At 37.0% G+C, this 16,710-nt stretch overlaps 2 protein-coding genes across 2 annotated transcripts; both read right to left on the reverse strand.

The window, feature by feature from the left end:
• Positions 1-223: 223 nt before the first annotated feature.
• On the reverse strand, positions 224-9,109 carry HCF109 (high chlorophyll fluorescent 109). Its single transcript, XM_008790003.6, has 7 exons — positions 8,718-9,109; positions 8,334-8,405; positions 6,209-6,429; positions 4,501-4,704; positions 3,068-3,283; positions 1,780-1,966; positions 224-695 (listed from the first exon to the last, which is right to left on the reverse strand). Exons 1-7 carry the CDS (start codon positions 8,923-8,925, stop codon positions 391-393), a joined length of 1,413 nt encoding a protein of 470 aa, XP_008788225.4. The 5' UTR covers positions 8,926-9,109; the 3' UTR covers positions 224-390.
• Positions 9,110-10,925: 1,816 nt separating this feature from the next.
• Positions 10,926-13,695, reverse strand: LOC103706045 (large ribosomal subunit protein eL38z/eL38y). Its single transcript, XM_008790004.6, has 3 exons — positions 13,559-13,695; positions 11,786-11,969; positions 10,926-11,193 (listed from the first exon to the last, which is right to left on the reverse strand). The coding sequence occupies exons 1-3, from the start codon at positions 13,559-13,561 to the stop codon at positions 11,171-11,173; spliced, it is 210 nt and encodes a 69-aa protein (XP_008788226.1). The 5' UTR covers positions 13,562-13,695; the 3' UTR covers positions 10,926-11,170.
• Between the last annotated feature and the right edge of the window lie 3,015 nt (positions 13,696-16,710).

Genomic DNA, 16,710 nt, shown 5'->3' on the forward strand with positions numbered 1-16,710 from the left:
TTTGGCTTTTTTGTTTAAAACAAGATTTGCCATACCACTCGATACCATACTATATTAAGCATACCATACCATATGGTATTGAACCGGTATGCTGTACCATACCATATCGATACTCATTATGCCAAACCTTATTGTTCCATACCGTATACCGATACTGTAATAAAATGGTATTGGTACAGAGTCCGGCATTGAGATGGTAAAACTTGGTCTAGAACATAACACCTGATGATAAAAACCTTAAATAAAATTCCACAAGTATCACTATGATGACATAAATTGGGTGAGAAATGTAGTAAGGATTTGGTAGTAAAATTGGAGACTCGGCATACAGATACTGAAGGATAAAACTTAAAGAGGTTGAGAAAAGACATGAGTCAGGGAGCAATCTTATCATTTGGTGTTTCTTTCACTCATGCTAGTAGTATATTTGTATCTGAGATAAGCTTTGATAAATGCCTCCAAGCCTCCATCCATCACAGAAGTGATATCTGATGTTTCACATCCTGTTCGAACATCCTTCACAAGCTTGTATGGGTGGAAGACATAGTTGCGTATCTGCTGACCCCACTCAGCCTTCACTGCATCCCCCCGTATTTGTTTAATTTCAGAGGCTCGTTGCTCCTCTGCTATGACAAGAAGTTTAGCTTTCAAACGGCTAAGGGCCTTGATCTTGTTAGCCAGCTGAGTTCTTTCCTCTGAATTTTGACCAGGGAGCACAACCGGATGTTAGCATAAATCGCATGGCATCAGTTATTCTTTTTCCTTTTTGTTATGTTTTCCAGTTGTTAAATTATGCAGCAAGATAAGGTCCATCTCACCATCAATTACCTTCACATCAATCACATGATACCGGTGCTATCTCAGAAAGTCCTATTGCAAATGTAGAAGCTAATCTACTTTTTTTTTGGTTGATAACAAAATATTGCAGACATATTTCTTGGTACTGAATTGTGCTTTCTAATGGATACAAGGTGAACATTATGTATTCTTTTCTTGTTTTTTGTGTGCATGTGCAAGAAACTATTGTTGCCAGATATTTTATGTTTTGATGTATCTCTTTACCGAAGAAATGCAAAACATGACATACATGTATGGAGATATCTTTCTTGTTCTTTCAAGTATGAAAAAAAAAAAACAGCATGTGAGAACATAAATGACCTGCAAAAGATGGTGCACGTATAGAAACCATACTCAACAAGGGTTTTTGAGAAGGAAGAGGCCAGAAAAGAGCATTTTAACTGTTCAGACTTTTTCCGTCAGACCACCTGTTTTTCCTTGATGCTTTATGCCCAGATTGTGTGGTGGATGAACCTTTTTAAGTTGGTGATATCGGAAGGATTTTATACCAATAGGTTGGACTCTCTGGAGCATTTTTTTCTCATGATGATGGAAGGCTGGTTGCTGTATTCTGTCCACATTTACGCTTTTGTTTTAAGGACTCGGAATAGTTGGAAGACCAGCCAAATACCGACATGAGGGTAGGATTGAACCTAGGTCTCTTGTTCCAACACAAGACCTTATCCATTCAGCAAGTTAGGAACCTCGACATTTGCCTTCGATTAAACTTTAATTTTATATATTAAACAAAATATATTGTTTGTTTTAAGGAGTCAAATTATCACAAAAAAGAGAAATTATCTTTTAAAACAATGCATGGTGATCTTCATTTTCATTTCATGCCAATCTTTTTTTAATTATTGAGTTTTATGATGAATGTTTTTCACTTAACAATTAAAGAAAAAGAATGAACTACAATCCAAACTTCAGTATAAAACAAACCTGTGCAGCGAACTGTGACACCAGTGGGGATGTGAACGATCCGAACAGCCGATTCCACCTTGTTCACGTTCTGGCCTCCCTTTCCCCCAGCCCTTGAATAGGTTATTTCCAAGTCTTCTTCAGGTATCTCAACATCCAATGATTCTTCAGGAAGAAGAGGCATGACTTCAACACCAGCGAAGCTTGTCTGCAAGTATTAATGAAGTTCATCCTTTAGACTTAACATGATAGACATTGATTGTCTTGCCAAATTGGAATCAAACTAGTAAATGTATTAAGGAGAAAATCAAATCAAAATTGGAAAGGCATATTAGATAACATGTTTCTTCAACTTCTTAATAATAAGCATATTATAAAGCGCAATATAGCATCGTAACAATATAAGGAATCAAATGATGTTCATTCACATAAGACCTTCAGTAGCCAACAGGTTCAAAGAGTCACAATTGTACGGAAATAAGCAACAAATTCAATACCAAACTATTTAATTTACTTCTTAAGAAAGTCTATTACTCCAGGCTGCCACAACTGCCTACTTGAACCACAAAGGTCTATATGTCTCCCTAGCCCAATGTAGGTGCTTGCAAAATTTTGAAAGCATAGAACACCTCATTTCCTTCACAACCATTCCCAAGTATGTTGAAAGGCTATTTAGGTAAGGCCAACCTCTTCCATTACTTGCACTCTCCTAGAGCTCAGTTCCCTTTCTCAGCTACCTCCTATTTTTGGTGGTTCTTGGAAAAAGCTTTCCATGCTTAGCTCATCAAGCACCACCTGGCTCATATGGAAGGCCTAGAACTTGCTGGTCTTTGAAGATCATATGACTTTTCTGGCATTCATTGCAGATCTGGCAATCTTTCATGCTATAGTACTTTGGGTGTATTAAGGAAGGAAACCAAGGAATGTGACAGTTTGGCTAAGCAATTGGGACATTTCATTTTTTCATAAGGGCCCCCAACTCAACTACTCCAATAATTAATCTTGGATGGAGCTCTCCAGCAGATTGTTGGGTGAGTAGATGCAGGCTACCACATCCACAATCAAGAGGATATTATATTGGCTGGATACACCATAACAATCTCACTTATGAATGGGAGGCTGAAGGGGCTTTTGAAGGAGCTGCGAGCGGCTACTCAAGTATAGGAAGTTGTTTTTATTTTGGTAGATGGAGATTCCTTTTGTATTATGTTGATCTCCCAAATCAAGCTTATCATATCCCATAGCTGGAAGACATGAACAAAGATTAACATAAGGACAAATCAGCTGGCAGGTACAGCAGTTAAGTTACCTGGCGAAGACCTTTGGCATTGAATGGAGACTGACGAACAATACGGTGAGTTCCTTTTTCCCCTGATAGATAACCATACACAAAACACCCTTCCAGTTCAACTGTAGCCGCCTTAATTCCAGCTTCCTCGCCCATAGATTTCTCAAGCACTTTTATCTTATAACGCTGCTTCTCTCCCCATCTCACATACATCCGAAGTAGCATCTCAGCCCAATCCTGCACTGAAGATAAAGCAAAGAGTCTTACACGAGCACAAAATCTAGGTTTTAGAGTGAAATAGAATAATGATGCATCTGAAAATAGATATATTGAAGTTGCACCTTAAAAGTCATAATATCACTTCTATCACTGATAATTTAGGGTATCATCTCAAGATGACCTCGTACAGTATGGCATGGCCTGTGCAACTTCTAAACAAATGATATTCTTCCTCTTTTTTAATAAGCTTTTTTAAAGTGTAAGCTCCATTGACATTACATTGTTCTAGAGGGCCAAAACAATTGAGCTACCTAACTTCAGAGCTACAATCGTAAAGAACAATCAAATGGATTAGTAAATCTGGTTTCCTTGCTGTTGACAGCCTCAGAATTCCTTCTTTATGAATGCATAGTTTATGACTGTGTGCATGAAGAATGTATAAAAAGATCAAAAAAGATATTAGCTTTGTGTTGAAAGCAGAAGCTTTACAGAAACTATGAAAAATGCCTTCCTAGAATTTTAAAGAACAAAACAGCAGAAGGGACAAAAAACATTCAGAACACATGATAGTCTCTGCCAGCAGGTAAGAGGATACATGCACAAAACGAGACATAACAGGCATTGCTGGGGGTGCAGTTTGTGTGATAAATGAAAGAGGCTCTCCTATGATTGCTTGGGCTCAACCACATCCTATGACAACCCCATTAAGTTGGAGACTGAAGTCCTGTATCAAGCTTGCAAGTGGATAGAAGATAATGAGTTTCATCAGGTCAAGATATTGTCCAGACTCTAGAAAGTTGTGCAGGTTATAATAATATTAAACCTTGCCTATGAGATTACAAGACATTGTTGATAAAATTTCTCAAGTTTTGGGCATACATAATAGGATCCTAAACATGTATACGCACAGAAAAGAAAATGGTTATCAGATTAGCCAGTGAAGATGGGTTCTACTTTACAACAAATGGTGCAAATGGTAAGGCAGGTGGCTCACCTTCCACACTATCAGTTTTATAGTTACAGCATAATGCGCACAAAATGTCAGTCTGATATGGCACAGGTGTAGTGAGTCTCATTTTAAAGGTGGACAATGCCACCAGAACACACAAAAAAAGAGAAGAGAGAGAGAGAGAGAGAGAGATGGAAGGGGGTGGGGTTGGCTGACACTAGCTTTTGAATTATAATAGTAAATAAACTTTATCGGACAAAATGCAAGGAACAGATAAACTAAATACCTGTGCATCAGTACCCCCAGCACCAGCCGTTATAGTAACTACAGCCCCTTCCTTGTCATAAGGCCCGGAAAGAAGCTGTGTAAGCTCAAACCGATCCAGTGCATTGCTTAAGTCTCGAATGATATTAGAGGCCTCTTCAAGTAGACTGGTATCTATGGATTCCAACTCCTCAGTCAAATTCACTATTGTTTCAGCTTCTTCAACCTGCATCAAGTTACAGGAAACATCAGCATCAAAGGCAAAACCCTGGTTTCTATCATTTGTATCATGCATCTGAAATTAATCCTCTTTATCCATTTCAACAACTTCTTACATAAGTAATAATTAAGTATTTCTCCTCTAAATGTTATTTTTAACAAGTTGAATGTCATGTAAACTGTTAGCTCCTCGAGTCCTCGTGTAACCACCACATAGTTCAATTCCTTTTCCTTTCGGTTTACTTTTTTTGGGCTTGGTGGGGGAAGTGGTTTCTAACTTGTCCACTTTAGCAAGCACACAGATTATGGTATAATAAAACAATTCAAGTGGATTCAATTTTCTGTTGCAGAAACTTCCTTCTAAAACTTGGCAACTTCATCCTCACTTTCCCAGCTTTGTGCACCATCATTGCTATTTGCACATGGCTGCAGTTATTTTCATGATTCCACCAACCCCTAAGCTGTAGCAATCATCATATTACCTATGCTCTAAGTATCTGATGATAAAGCTCTATCTTTAAAAGTGCACACTCCTAAAGAACAAGAAGCTGAATACTTGAAATTGCAGGCTGCGCTCGTAGCTATACGTATTGGATATTTACCATTGTTGGACATGGCTAGGATGCATTTCACAGACTTACTTTAAGGATCTTTAAAATTAGAAGCAGGCTCTGAGTAGGCCCAGATACCTTTTAGATAGCTTAGGGGATGCAAGGCCGGGTTTTCTTTCTTTCTTTTGATGAAATTTGGCCTTTCAATAGTGGATAGTTAGTTTAGAGTCTTTGAAGTTGACAATATTGTGTGTGGCATGGATATTGATCTCTCGAATTGATGAGAATTAAATGATCGAATTTGTGAATATTTGATATGTATGAACTATGGACTAAGTATTTGAAAAATGAATATGATAAATATAATATTTATTTGAATTTTTATAGTAGGCGACTAGCTGTATTATATCCTTTTTTTTCCGAGATTTGCTACATCAATGTATCTATATCATGTTGCATCCACAGCCCCTATTCATTTCCATGCTTCGTAGTCTAGAGAACTATACTTGATGGATGTCAAAAGCATGCATTATAATAAAAATCCAAATAATATTATAATATTTATTTATTATATTATAATATTATATTATAACATCATAATATAATATAATATAATAATTATATTATATAAATAAAGTAATATAGAGTACAATAGATACAATAAATATACTTTTAAGCATTGTAATAAAAATCCAGATAAATATTATTTCCATGCTTACTTATAAGCATATAATAAAGTAAGCTGCAATATACTTGATGATTGTCAAAAGCATGCATTATGAAATGTAGAGGAGAATGAAAAATGAATCTAAATATGAACAGGGTGTTTTAAATTGCCATGGAAACACCATCATTATGTGATTCGATGATCATGCATAATTTAAAAACAAAGATGAATGATCCTTCATGATATGATAGTCATAAATGCTGAAACAAGCACTAAGGAGTCAAGCTTGGAACCTGTGTTTTGAAATCAGTAAGCAGCTTGATTTTCTCTTTGACATCAGTCAAGGAAAGAAGTATTTCCTGTGCTTTAGATGGATTGTCCCATAAAGAGCTATCTGCGGCCTTCTTCTCCAGCACAGCAAGCTCTTCTTCTAACCGTTCCAAACCAGCAGAAGCTCTAATCTCGTCGACACGTTCTGCAGTAGCTTCAACATCCTTCCTCAAGGCATAAAAATCTGATAGTAATTCACAGAGACAATTATGATTTATTAAATTGCAGTTTCTACTTAAGGAACTTCCTATCTATAAAATAAACTACACATGAATTTCTAATTTAATCAAATTATGAACCAGGGATGCTAAACGTTTTTTTGAAAAACATAAAGAACAACTGAGGGTGTGAGACAAGTGCAACTAAGATAATAGCAAAGCACAGCTATGTTGGCTGCTATGTTGCATGGCTTCAGGTTTGACCGCTGGGTTCAGCTCTAGGAGTCGGATCCAACATATCCTCAATTCTTAGGATATGGGCACTCCAGAATCAGCTAAAAAGGAACCAAAAATAGGAACAGTAAATGGACACACTGTAAATCACCTAATCGTGTCAAGGCCAACCATGTTCCTTTTAACTTTTAATCCCTAGTGTGTACTTAATACAGTCTTGTGTTTTGTTTTATATACATTTAGTTTATTAGATATGTAGTTATGCTTGTTGAATGCAAACAAACATATTCTTGTTTCATTCAAAAGCCAAGGACTAAAAATCAGGTCATCAAAACAAGGGACCATTTTTTTTTTTTTGGGTCAATAGGTCCTTAACACAAAGTAACATGTAAACAAAATATTGAAGATTAAATTGTGCATAAAAAACTTCTTGATTGATGAGACCATAGCCATCCATCAAATGTTTTTGAATAAACCATGTGCATTGCATGTGCTAGCAGCCCAAATCAAAGCCCCAACCCTAAATCTTTGTTTTTTCTCATTGTTTAGATGCAAGGATATCCAGACCTCTGTTGCTTAGGCCCTTCCCTTCTGGTCATCAATCCACCACCAACATCCTCTGCCAACTACCAATGTCCGCTCGACACCAGCCACCTCTAGTCCCTCAGCTCATGTCATCCCATGTCAGTGCTCTCTCTCTCTCTCTCTCTCTCTCTCTCTGTGTGTGTGTGTGTGTGTGTGTGTGTGGTTTCTTTCAATTTGTTCACCCCTTTCTATCTGTTTCCTTCCCCATCTCTACTTCCTAGATTCTCAAAGTGTTGTGCCAGTGAATCTAGGACTCCTACAATTTGGTCTATTGTTTTATTTCATATTAAGGTTCCTTCTAAGGATTCCTACACTTCTAAGATTTTAAGATTTAGTTTTGACCATTTGGGTTTTCATGTGTTACTGTATAATGAAGCAATTCTTCACTTTGAGGAATTGGATATATACAATGGAAGTTATCTTTGAAGACAAATTTTTCATCATTGTGCGGTAAGATTGATTCATAAACACAATTGACTGATTTCCAGACTGTATTTTCCTTCCACCGAAAATATATTATCTTTCCTATACATGTGCCCGTCATATAATAGACAAAGATCGATCACCATACTTGATAACTTGGTGTCATAGCAGCAGAGTCAAATCTAAATAAGATGGAAATTTGACCAATCACTATGGCTGGTCTAAAGTCTTTGCGAGACAAGTTGCATGGAATGACAGAAAGAAATTATTAATCTGACCTTTTAGCAGTGTTTGTGAAACTACTCAATGAAAAGCGTTATCCATACATAGTTTCTATGAGGGACATCGCAAACAGAAAAGATTTTAATATTCTCCAAGATGATCCAACCATCCCATGAAAAACCTCAAATCCTAGGGCAATAGAAACCCTAAACTTTTCCAACAGGTGTTCGCGTTCTTTAAATCACCCAGAGCTCAAACGCATGAACAGATAACAGATGATGGTAAATTCTCCAAAGTTGTGCTGTGGGTGCCGAAACCGGGGAAGTTTTCGAAGTTTTTACCAAAACGTTGTTGTGAGGTACATGGGCAATTTGCTTCATTTATATGACCAAAGAAAACTGACCATTGTGATCAAAGACTGTAGTTTCTAGCTATATATTATGGAAATCTCATTGAATGGCAATACCTTGCATAGCCCATTCAGCTGTTTCAGGATCAGTTCTTACACTTGACTGGCTCCCAGGCTTCGCGAATTGGACTGCATCAAATAAACGATTTGGATAAATATTTAAAGAACGGATAGTAAAGTTCACTGCAGAGAAGCGATAACAAAACCGATGTACTAAAACTCTTCATGTTTCAACCAAATACAAATAGAATCACACTTATTACAGAAATGAAGAGTAAAAAACAAAAAAAAAATCCAAAAAAAGAGATTAAAAAAATACTCGATTCTCTAAACACGCAAAAGAATTTTTTTAAAAAAAGAAGGATTTGAAAGAAGTTAAGACATCAAATTCTAAAACTTACGAAGGATTTAAAGGCATTATAAAAAGAAAAAATAGCTCACCAGGAGGAGAAAGCGGAGATAAGGGCAGCAGATTTCCCGAGGCAAGGAAGGAGGGAAGAGTCCAGTTGGTTCTTGGCGGGGCGTGGGAGAACCGAGGGGTCCTGCCGGAGTAGGATAAGGGGGCGCGGGGCAGGTTAAGAGCCTGTGGGAGAATCAGCTGGAGGCGCTCCATGAGCCAAAGCGAGCCAGAAGGAATAAAGCTCGGCATCTTCGCTTATTTAAACCCTCCTCCTGGCCTCATCGCAATGCCTTGTCTCCTGGACCAATCACCAAACAGCTTGCGAGCGTGGGTTTCCCACGTGTTTAATTTGGACATTCACACGGGGCAAGTCGAGTGTGTAAACAAGTTGACGCATTCCTATAAAAAAAGGTCTTGAACCCGATGCCAGATGCTGGACTCAACCAGAGTTTACTATAATTAGAGGCAAAAGTATAGGCCAAATCTTAGATTCAACCACGATGATCGAGTGGATCAATACGAGTACAGAAAGACAAGTGAATAGCTATTACTCTATGACATACAGAGATTAGTGAGAGAATGCAGCTTCTTCCGAGCCTTTCATATTTATTGAAAAACTAGCAATGCAAGCGGTTGTTCTTTCTTCTCTTCGTCAGTTTTTTTTTTTTTCAAATTTTATTATCTATACTCATACATGTATGATGTAATATACCATTGTAAAATAAAATAAAATAAAATAAAAGGCAAGAGATTGTACCATCCAAACTAAGATCTAGTGGCGATGGAGTACACTTCTTTGCTAAATTGTTTTCTTGACAAAAGGGTACAGTTATGTAGATAATACATCTTGGGAATTTAGTAAGTAGGTAGATATTATTGTTTTAAGAACAATTTAGAGATAAGATAAATCACCAGATTGCTCCAAGATATCTGACAATAGTGAGAGATGGAAAGACCTTCCAAACCAAGCATGTTTTCCGTGATGCTAATGGAGATGGCTAGTTATGTAGCCAGCCACTCCAGTAGTACCTTATGGGCTGATGATGGAAAATTACTTCCGATACTCCGAAATATTTTATTTTTTGATTTTATTGAATGCATCTTTACTCGCCAAATATGATCCATTCGTCTTAGTCAAACAAAAAAAAAAACAATCAAGTTTTCCTGCTATAATGCTTAACTCATCAGATTTTTGTTTTATAACTTTTGCTGTCAAGCCTTCTACTTTTCCATCTCGGTCTCCTGCATCAGCATGACCATATCTTACCAGTTTAAAAATTTTATAATTTTTCAAAATGTCTTAATACAAATCATAAAAACTTTTGTTCTCTGGCTATTCTATACCGGGGAAGCAAACTCCTATTTTTCGTTGATTGATGCATGACTGCATTGGTGCATTCGGTGCGGCATATAATCTAACCAACTGGATACTAGCAAAGGTAGACAATTGTTTAATAAACAGAGAAATTTGAATGTGGGAAAAAATCCTATTCTTTTCTTCATGGCATTTTCTTCTATTGAGCACAACTTCTGCTGGCTAAATTACATCAATAAAATGGAAAATGAAGAAAATGCAAGAAAAACCAGCAGCTGAAGAATATAAATAATATAGTTTTTGAGCAGAACTTCCTAATTTAGTTTTTCAATATTTTATACAATAATTCTTATAGCTGTATTTATTCATAAATAATATAATAGAGATTCGATTTAACCAAAAAAATTGTGCTACCCTTTCTTTCAAAAAAAATTACCCTGTTCAAGGAAATCCACAACCACTGTAAACTCCCACAACCAACTGAAGACATGTTATGATAGACTAGCTAGAGCAATGATTCAGTTTAGGCATGCATCTTTTGACATAATTCACATACAGATCTGGACGATTCAAGCATGGCTCCTTGCACCCAAAAGAAATATTGTTACCAGTGAGTAATTGTTACAAACCAGGAAGCACTTCTTCCACCAGTTTGCTGCAGAACAAAGACACAGAGCCAGGGACTACACTTCCACCAGTTCGCCATTAGATTATCAAAGTTCACTTCTACAGTCATCATAAGTTTGATGGATTAAGGCTCACAAGGTGGGTCAGCCACTTATTTGACTTCCATGGTCATCGACATGTCCAGGATCTATAACAGGGTTTCCAACAAAGAAATTATGTAGTTGGACACAATATAGTCCAGTCATTTAAACCCAACAAAAAGAGCTAGAAATTCACCAGATCAGCTCTCTGTGGATGCGCTTATAACTAAGTGAGAACACAGAGATGAACTTGATATCTGAAGCAAACCGGTTCCAAATAGCGAACAAATTATGCCGAAATCTTTTGGAGTGACTCGACGATAACAAAATGAAGAACTAAAAATATCTTCAAAATTCAGAACACACATCTGAAGAAGTTGATGCTAAAGAAGATAAGCAGCTTCTTAGTTAAAAAGAAAATAAAAACAGGATAATGTTTTTGGCTACTGCTTAAAAGGTTTCAGCATCATCTTCAAACTTCTTGCACATTCAAACCTGCAACATTAAGAGCAAATCCAATCACTGCTCTACATTATAATAAAAGCCAAGACATTGCTGAAGTTGCATAGTTGTATCTAAGACATCTATATAGATGTGCATTAAAGAGACTTACACCTGAAATAAGGAAAAAAAGGACTCAAACAAAATTTCCCAACTACATAACTTTTTAAGCAGAACCATATTATTTTGCTCACATTTAAGGAACAAGAAAATAACAATATCAACAACATGTGTAATGCCATGTTACTTTTCCAATCAAGTACATCATCACATGATAACTTTTTTATGAAATTCTGCGCTTGGGCTCCCTATTTACAACAGTTCCTGTAATCATTATGAATAAAAAGTAGTACATGGTTCAATTAAAGATAATAGATTATCCCAACACTTATACAAGACAGTCTACTCAGACATGCTGCTTGAGCAACTTTAAGAATAATCAGATAACAGGTCCTAATTAATATGTAATGTAGCCAAAATGTGACATTAGTAATACTTGTGTTCTTTTTTCTTTTGGGAAGGGGGATGGGGGCGCACTTCCAATATCTTATGAAAAAAATAAAAACTTAAAGACACCATGGCTAACCTGGAGGCAGAGATTGCTTCAACTTGTCTGCTTTCTCAGAATCAAACACACACAGTGTGTAGAGGTACTTGGAGCATCGAACTTTGAACTTGACAATGTCCTTGCTCCTCTTGATTTTGACAGAACGTGCATCTTTCCTTCTTGCCGTGAGAAGGAAATCTTTAATCTCATGAATTTGCTTTGGCTGTACACAGCAAGATAAATATGGTTATTCAGTTGCAGCAGCTCACACGAAACTGAATCTGTATTTGCAGAAATTATCTCTAGAACTATCATAAAACAAAACTTTCAGTTTGCAACTTGAATAAAGCTACATGAAGAGGCTCACAATAAAATCTAAACACCATATGCTTTTAAAAGAAGTAAAGAAGTGATTTATGTATTCAAAAGCCAAACATAAACCTTCATGTTAGGTGTTGGTCATCTCTATTATGAAGCATTAGGTTCCACAAATTGAACTTCAGAAGACAAATTTGGATTCTAAAAATCATGCAAACATCCTCACTACAAAGTTCCATGCAGACAAAGCAGTTCATGTAGATCTTTAGGCCACAAGAAGCCACCATAGTTGGACCACTAGGCTGTGTCAGAGGTTGATCAGTATAAATTTTGAGGGATTCATGGAATCAAATTAGTTGCAACTATGGAAGCATCATCACGCTTCTATTCTCAGTTATATGCGCCACAACTACCTAACATGGTGGGATTCCTGAAAGTTCATCTGCATAAGCTGACAGCCAACTCTCAATCAGACGATATGCCATGCCCAATACTTATACATTTATAAGCATTCTTGGAGGTGGCAGCAACTACAAATGTTGTGCCTAAGCCATTTCCTGGCTGCACTGGTGTGCCTCCATCAGTGGCAAATAATTGCAAAGTTTCATTTAATTGCTCCATAGCCAGATGCCAGACGAGATAATTATGTTTCACTAAAAACAGCACTATTAGTTGAGACAGAAACCATATAATGATAATAGCAAAGCCATTAGTATAAATATGTAGAATATCAACAAGAGGATTAGACTACAAAGCATGGCGATTGGCATGTATATCAGGTATCAAAATGAAGTGAGAAATTCCTGGATTTGCGTTCAGCTTCTAATGTTAAGTTTAATCTTAGCCAGTAAACCTTCTCCCATGTATATGGAATCAGCATTCTAGATCCATGCATGATCTACGAAAAACTTTGAAGACATTTCATGCCGATCTCTCAACACGACCCACTAAGACGGATTACCTTACAAGTGACACAGATTACGGCCATGAAACGGATAACTAACACTCATTTATCATTTGGGCTTGCAAGGAGGCCAATCTAAAACAAAGAAAACAAGCCTATATATTGAAAAAGAATCAACTTTTACAGCAGAAATAAAGCCAAAGAGCCAAATCAGAATACAATACTCAGAAATACAACAAGACCCAATGGATACAAATATTAAATACCAAAAGGTAAATTTCCAAGTTTAATAATACATCCACAAAGCTCGCGATAAAGAAAAAAGACGGGAAAATCTACTTTTAAAAAAAGAAACTTTGAACGAAAAATGATTAAACAAACCTACAAGATCTACTAACATGGTTAAAAAAAAAATCCGTCTACAGGCTAAACCCTGGAATCCATTAAGCATCAAATCGAGAAAACATCTAACAGTCACGATTCAGCCATAAATTCATGAAACAATACAAAGAAATTCTACCAAGACTGGGAACGAATATAAAAATCCGAGATTTTGATCAGAAGACCAGACAACAGATATACGAATTTACCATTTTTCAGGGTTTCGGCGGCAAATGTGGTCGGCTTTCCGTCCGTCGCCTCCTTCTGAAAGCCCTAATGCGCAAACCGGTGAGCCGGCAAGACGGGGGTTTTATACCGCAACCAAAACCCTAATTTCTTACTCGCTCTTCAGTACACAACTACCCCTGGACTTTATATTAATATCAAGATAGTACGAGATATGGTCCATAGGTTGCGTTCGGTGGGAGAAAATAGCCCGGCCCAAATACCTGATCCTCCTGGGCCGGGTCGGGAAATTTTAAAAGTGGGTTGGGTCCGAGGGTTTGAGCACATGAGTTAAAACTCTGCAGTAAATTACAAAACCCCCCCAACATTAAGGATGAATCATATTTTCACCCAATAATTTGAAAAATATATGCCTATCTTTCTGAGATTTATTTTTATCCTACACTTCAACACAGAACGTTAGTCAAACCGTTAATTTAAATGGACCTAAATATCATATCAGAAAAATTTAAAAAATAACCACAACAACTTTAAGTGATATAATATCCATCCAAGGATATAAATAAACATGTTTATCCTCCTCTCCTCTTAAAGATAATTTGGCTTTTATATGGGGTAAATAGTTTCACTAATATCGTTAATTTAAGTAGGTGTAAGTATAATAAATGGAAACCACTGAGGGATTTTTTGTAAGTTTCTTTTGAAACGGATTTTGGTATAGCGGCCAAGGTATGGGTTTTTGGGTTGGCTCCAATTGGCCCCAGGGTAAGGTTTTGCCTTTCCTTTTGTTTCCTTCTGAAACTGTGATCCTATCCGGTGAAGCCTGGCTCGAAGCCTAACTAAAAAAAATATATTTTAGAGCGGGGGCTCAGCCCATGATTAGCTCTAACTACGAATACAACAGTTGATGATATTATATCCAAATAACCTCATAGTTTGATAATATTATGCCCTGCATGAAACAACAAGGATGTATATCTATTAGACATTCACCAACTCCCACTATCATTCATACATGATACAAAGAGCTATGTACACTTTCACCATCCCACGGCATAACATGTACAAAAGAAAAGCATGTATGTCATTAGGTCTCACCTTTCTCACTTTGTTTTTCATGTTAAATAATGATCATGTTTCTTTGTTTTTCCATGGTTGCTCCTGTCATACATGCATGAACTATTTTCTTGCCATGCAGCAAGAGGGGATTGGTTCGATCGATAGATTTATTGCCAAACATGGCAAGTTGATTGATCATGGAGCTGCTAAGCCGTCAATCAGAAGCCTAATGAACATTTTGTTTGCACACACCACTATTAAGCACCAGTTTTTCCAACTACTGGATTCCTCTCTTTCTTGTTTCTCCATTGGATTCATAACTAGACACATAAATTAAGTTGTATTTGTTCTGATAGCATCAGCAGAAGTTTGTAGAAAGCCTGGTTGCTCCACTCTAGGACTCATAAAACCAGCATTTTTGGGGCTTCAGTGAAACGATTTCGTAGTACTTTCATAAAAATTGTGAACAATTTTGTGCATTGAATCGATTCACTCCATAAGAACCTTCCTGGTTTTCAGGCTAGAAATGCACTATAATAGCGCACAATAGCCTAAAAAATTTTACATCTAAACCCTAGTTACATCACATGCAAATCCTTTGGCTAGTGTGTCCAGGACCAATCAAATCTAGTATTCTATACTGTCTACCAGTTGGTTTAGAAAGTTATTAAGCCAACAAAGCTATTTGCGTGCATGGTTCTTCATTTCACATGTCAGCAAATAGAAATCTTTGTTCTGATTCACAGTAATAGTGTATTTAACATAACTTTTGTTCCACTGCTCTCAGACATGAGATGTTAAAAGCTAACAAGTTAGTACTTCAATGCTACCAACTCCACCCTGATTTATCTTTACTTGTTAATGCTGATTGTATTGGTATTATTAATTTTGTAGGGCATTGAGAATTTTCCTCTCACTTACCCTGAAAAAAAAAGAGGAAATGAAATGCTAACATATTAGTTGTCATAGTTTTGCATGCACACAAACCTCGGATATTATAGGCTTTTGGTTCTCATTATCCCATATTCTCACAACTATTATTATGTTCAGATCTAGTTGGGTGCTTGTTACCAGATTATTTTCAGGTTCAATTATGTAACGACCCAGGACCTCACCCAACATGGCTAGCCGGAAGTTATTATTTGGGTTCCTTGATCCTGTATAAGTATCCAAAATCTACCCAGCGAATAACCGATGTGAGACTAAACACACGCCCGCACGGATCCTCACATACTCCCCCCGTTCAAGCTCTGACGTCCTCGTCAGGCTAAGGGTTCATATCTATTCAAATCAAATCACAAACACCACGATTAGCCCGTGATCAGCCCCAATGGATCCATGCTGCTGTGTCCCCTAGTCCATATAAGTTATGGGTCAGATCCGCTCTGATACCATTTGTAACGACCCAGGACCTCACCCAAAATGGCTAGTCGGAAGTTGTTATTTGGGTTCCTTGATTCTGTATAAGTACCCAAAATCTACCCAGCGAATAATCGATGTGGGACTAAACACACGCCCGCACGGATCCTTACAAATTACTAAGACCAGTGCTTTCTATTTCAAATGTTCAAATCCACGTATGATTCCCAACTACAGAGGCACTTCAAATGTTAAAGCTGCGCCGAAATTAAATTGATAATAGGTTGAATTTATCCAAGTCAAACTGCTGTAATATGAGTTGTTGGAATTGATATCCTTTTATGCCAAATTCCCTGCATTTTCCAGTACCAGCAATCAAAAGAAATGAACTGGTCCAGATCCCATAAAACGAGTCACTGCAACATAACCAGCCTCCTTCAGCATGACTTCTACTTGCTGTATTAAATTTTAGTTCTTCGAACTCAGTGAGGAGCTATCTCTGCCGGGTATGCTAAGAGATGATATCTGTCACAAAGGGAAGAAAAACAGAATTTTTTATATGCTCGACTTCGCTAAAGACATCAATTTTAAAATAAGTTTAACCTTATTTATCTATAGATAATCACCTAATCAGATAATATCATTATTATTAACAATTTTCTGTGATCATATCTAAATAGCATTCAGCATTTTATTTTGTGCCAAAAAGCTAGACCGAACGATCGATCAATTGCCATCGGTAGGGCTGCAACCCTGC

Source organism: Phoenix dactylifera, chromosome 2 (assembly GCF_051530095.1).
Source record: "Phoenix dactylifera cultivar Ajwa chromosome 2, Ajwa_hap1_PhDact_Kaust_v1.1, whole genome shotgun sequence".
In the NCBI taxonomy this organism is placed as follows: domain Eukaryota; kingdom Viridiplantae; phylum Streptophyta; class Magnoliopsida; order Arecales; family Arecaceae; genus Phoenix; species Phoenix dactylifera.

What these genes read in the sequence shown, in the direction of transcription:
- HCF109 (XM_008790003.6), bottom strand. Translation starts at nt 8,925, where the DNA reads ATGCCGAGCTTTATTCCTTCTGGCTCGCTTTGGCTCATGGAGCGCCTC. An exon ending in AGCTGAATGGGCTATGCAAG is followed by an intron (nt 6,430 to 8,333) that starts GTATTGCCATTC and finishes AATTACTATCAG; the next exon opens with ATTTTTATGCCTTGAGGAAG. An exon ending in ATGCCAAAGGTCTTCGCCAG is followed by an intron (nt 1,967 to 3,067) that starts GTAACTTAACTG and finishes TAATACTTGCAG; the next exon opens with ACAAGCTTCGCTGGTGTTGA.
- LOC103706045 (XM_008790004.6), bottom strand. An exon ending in GAAGCAATCTCTGCCTCCAG is followed by an intron (nt 11,194 to 11,785) that starts GTTAGCCATGGT and finishes TTAATGTTGCAG; the next exon opens with GTTTGAATGTGCAAGAAGTT.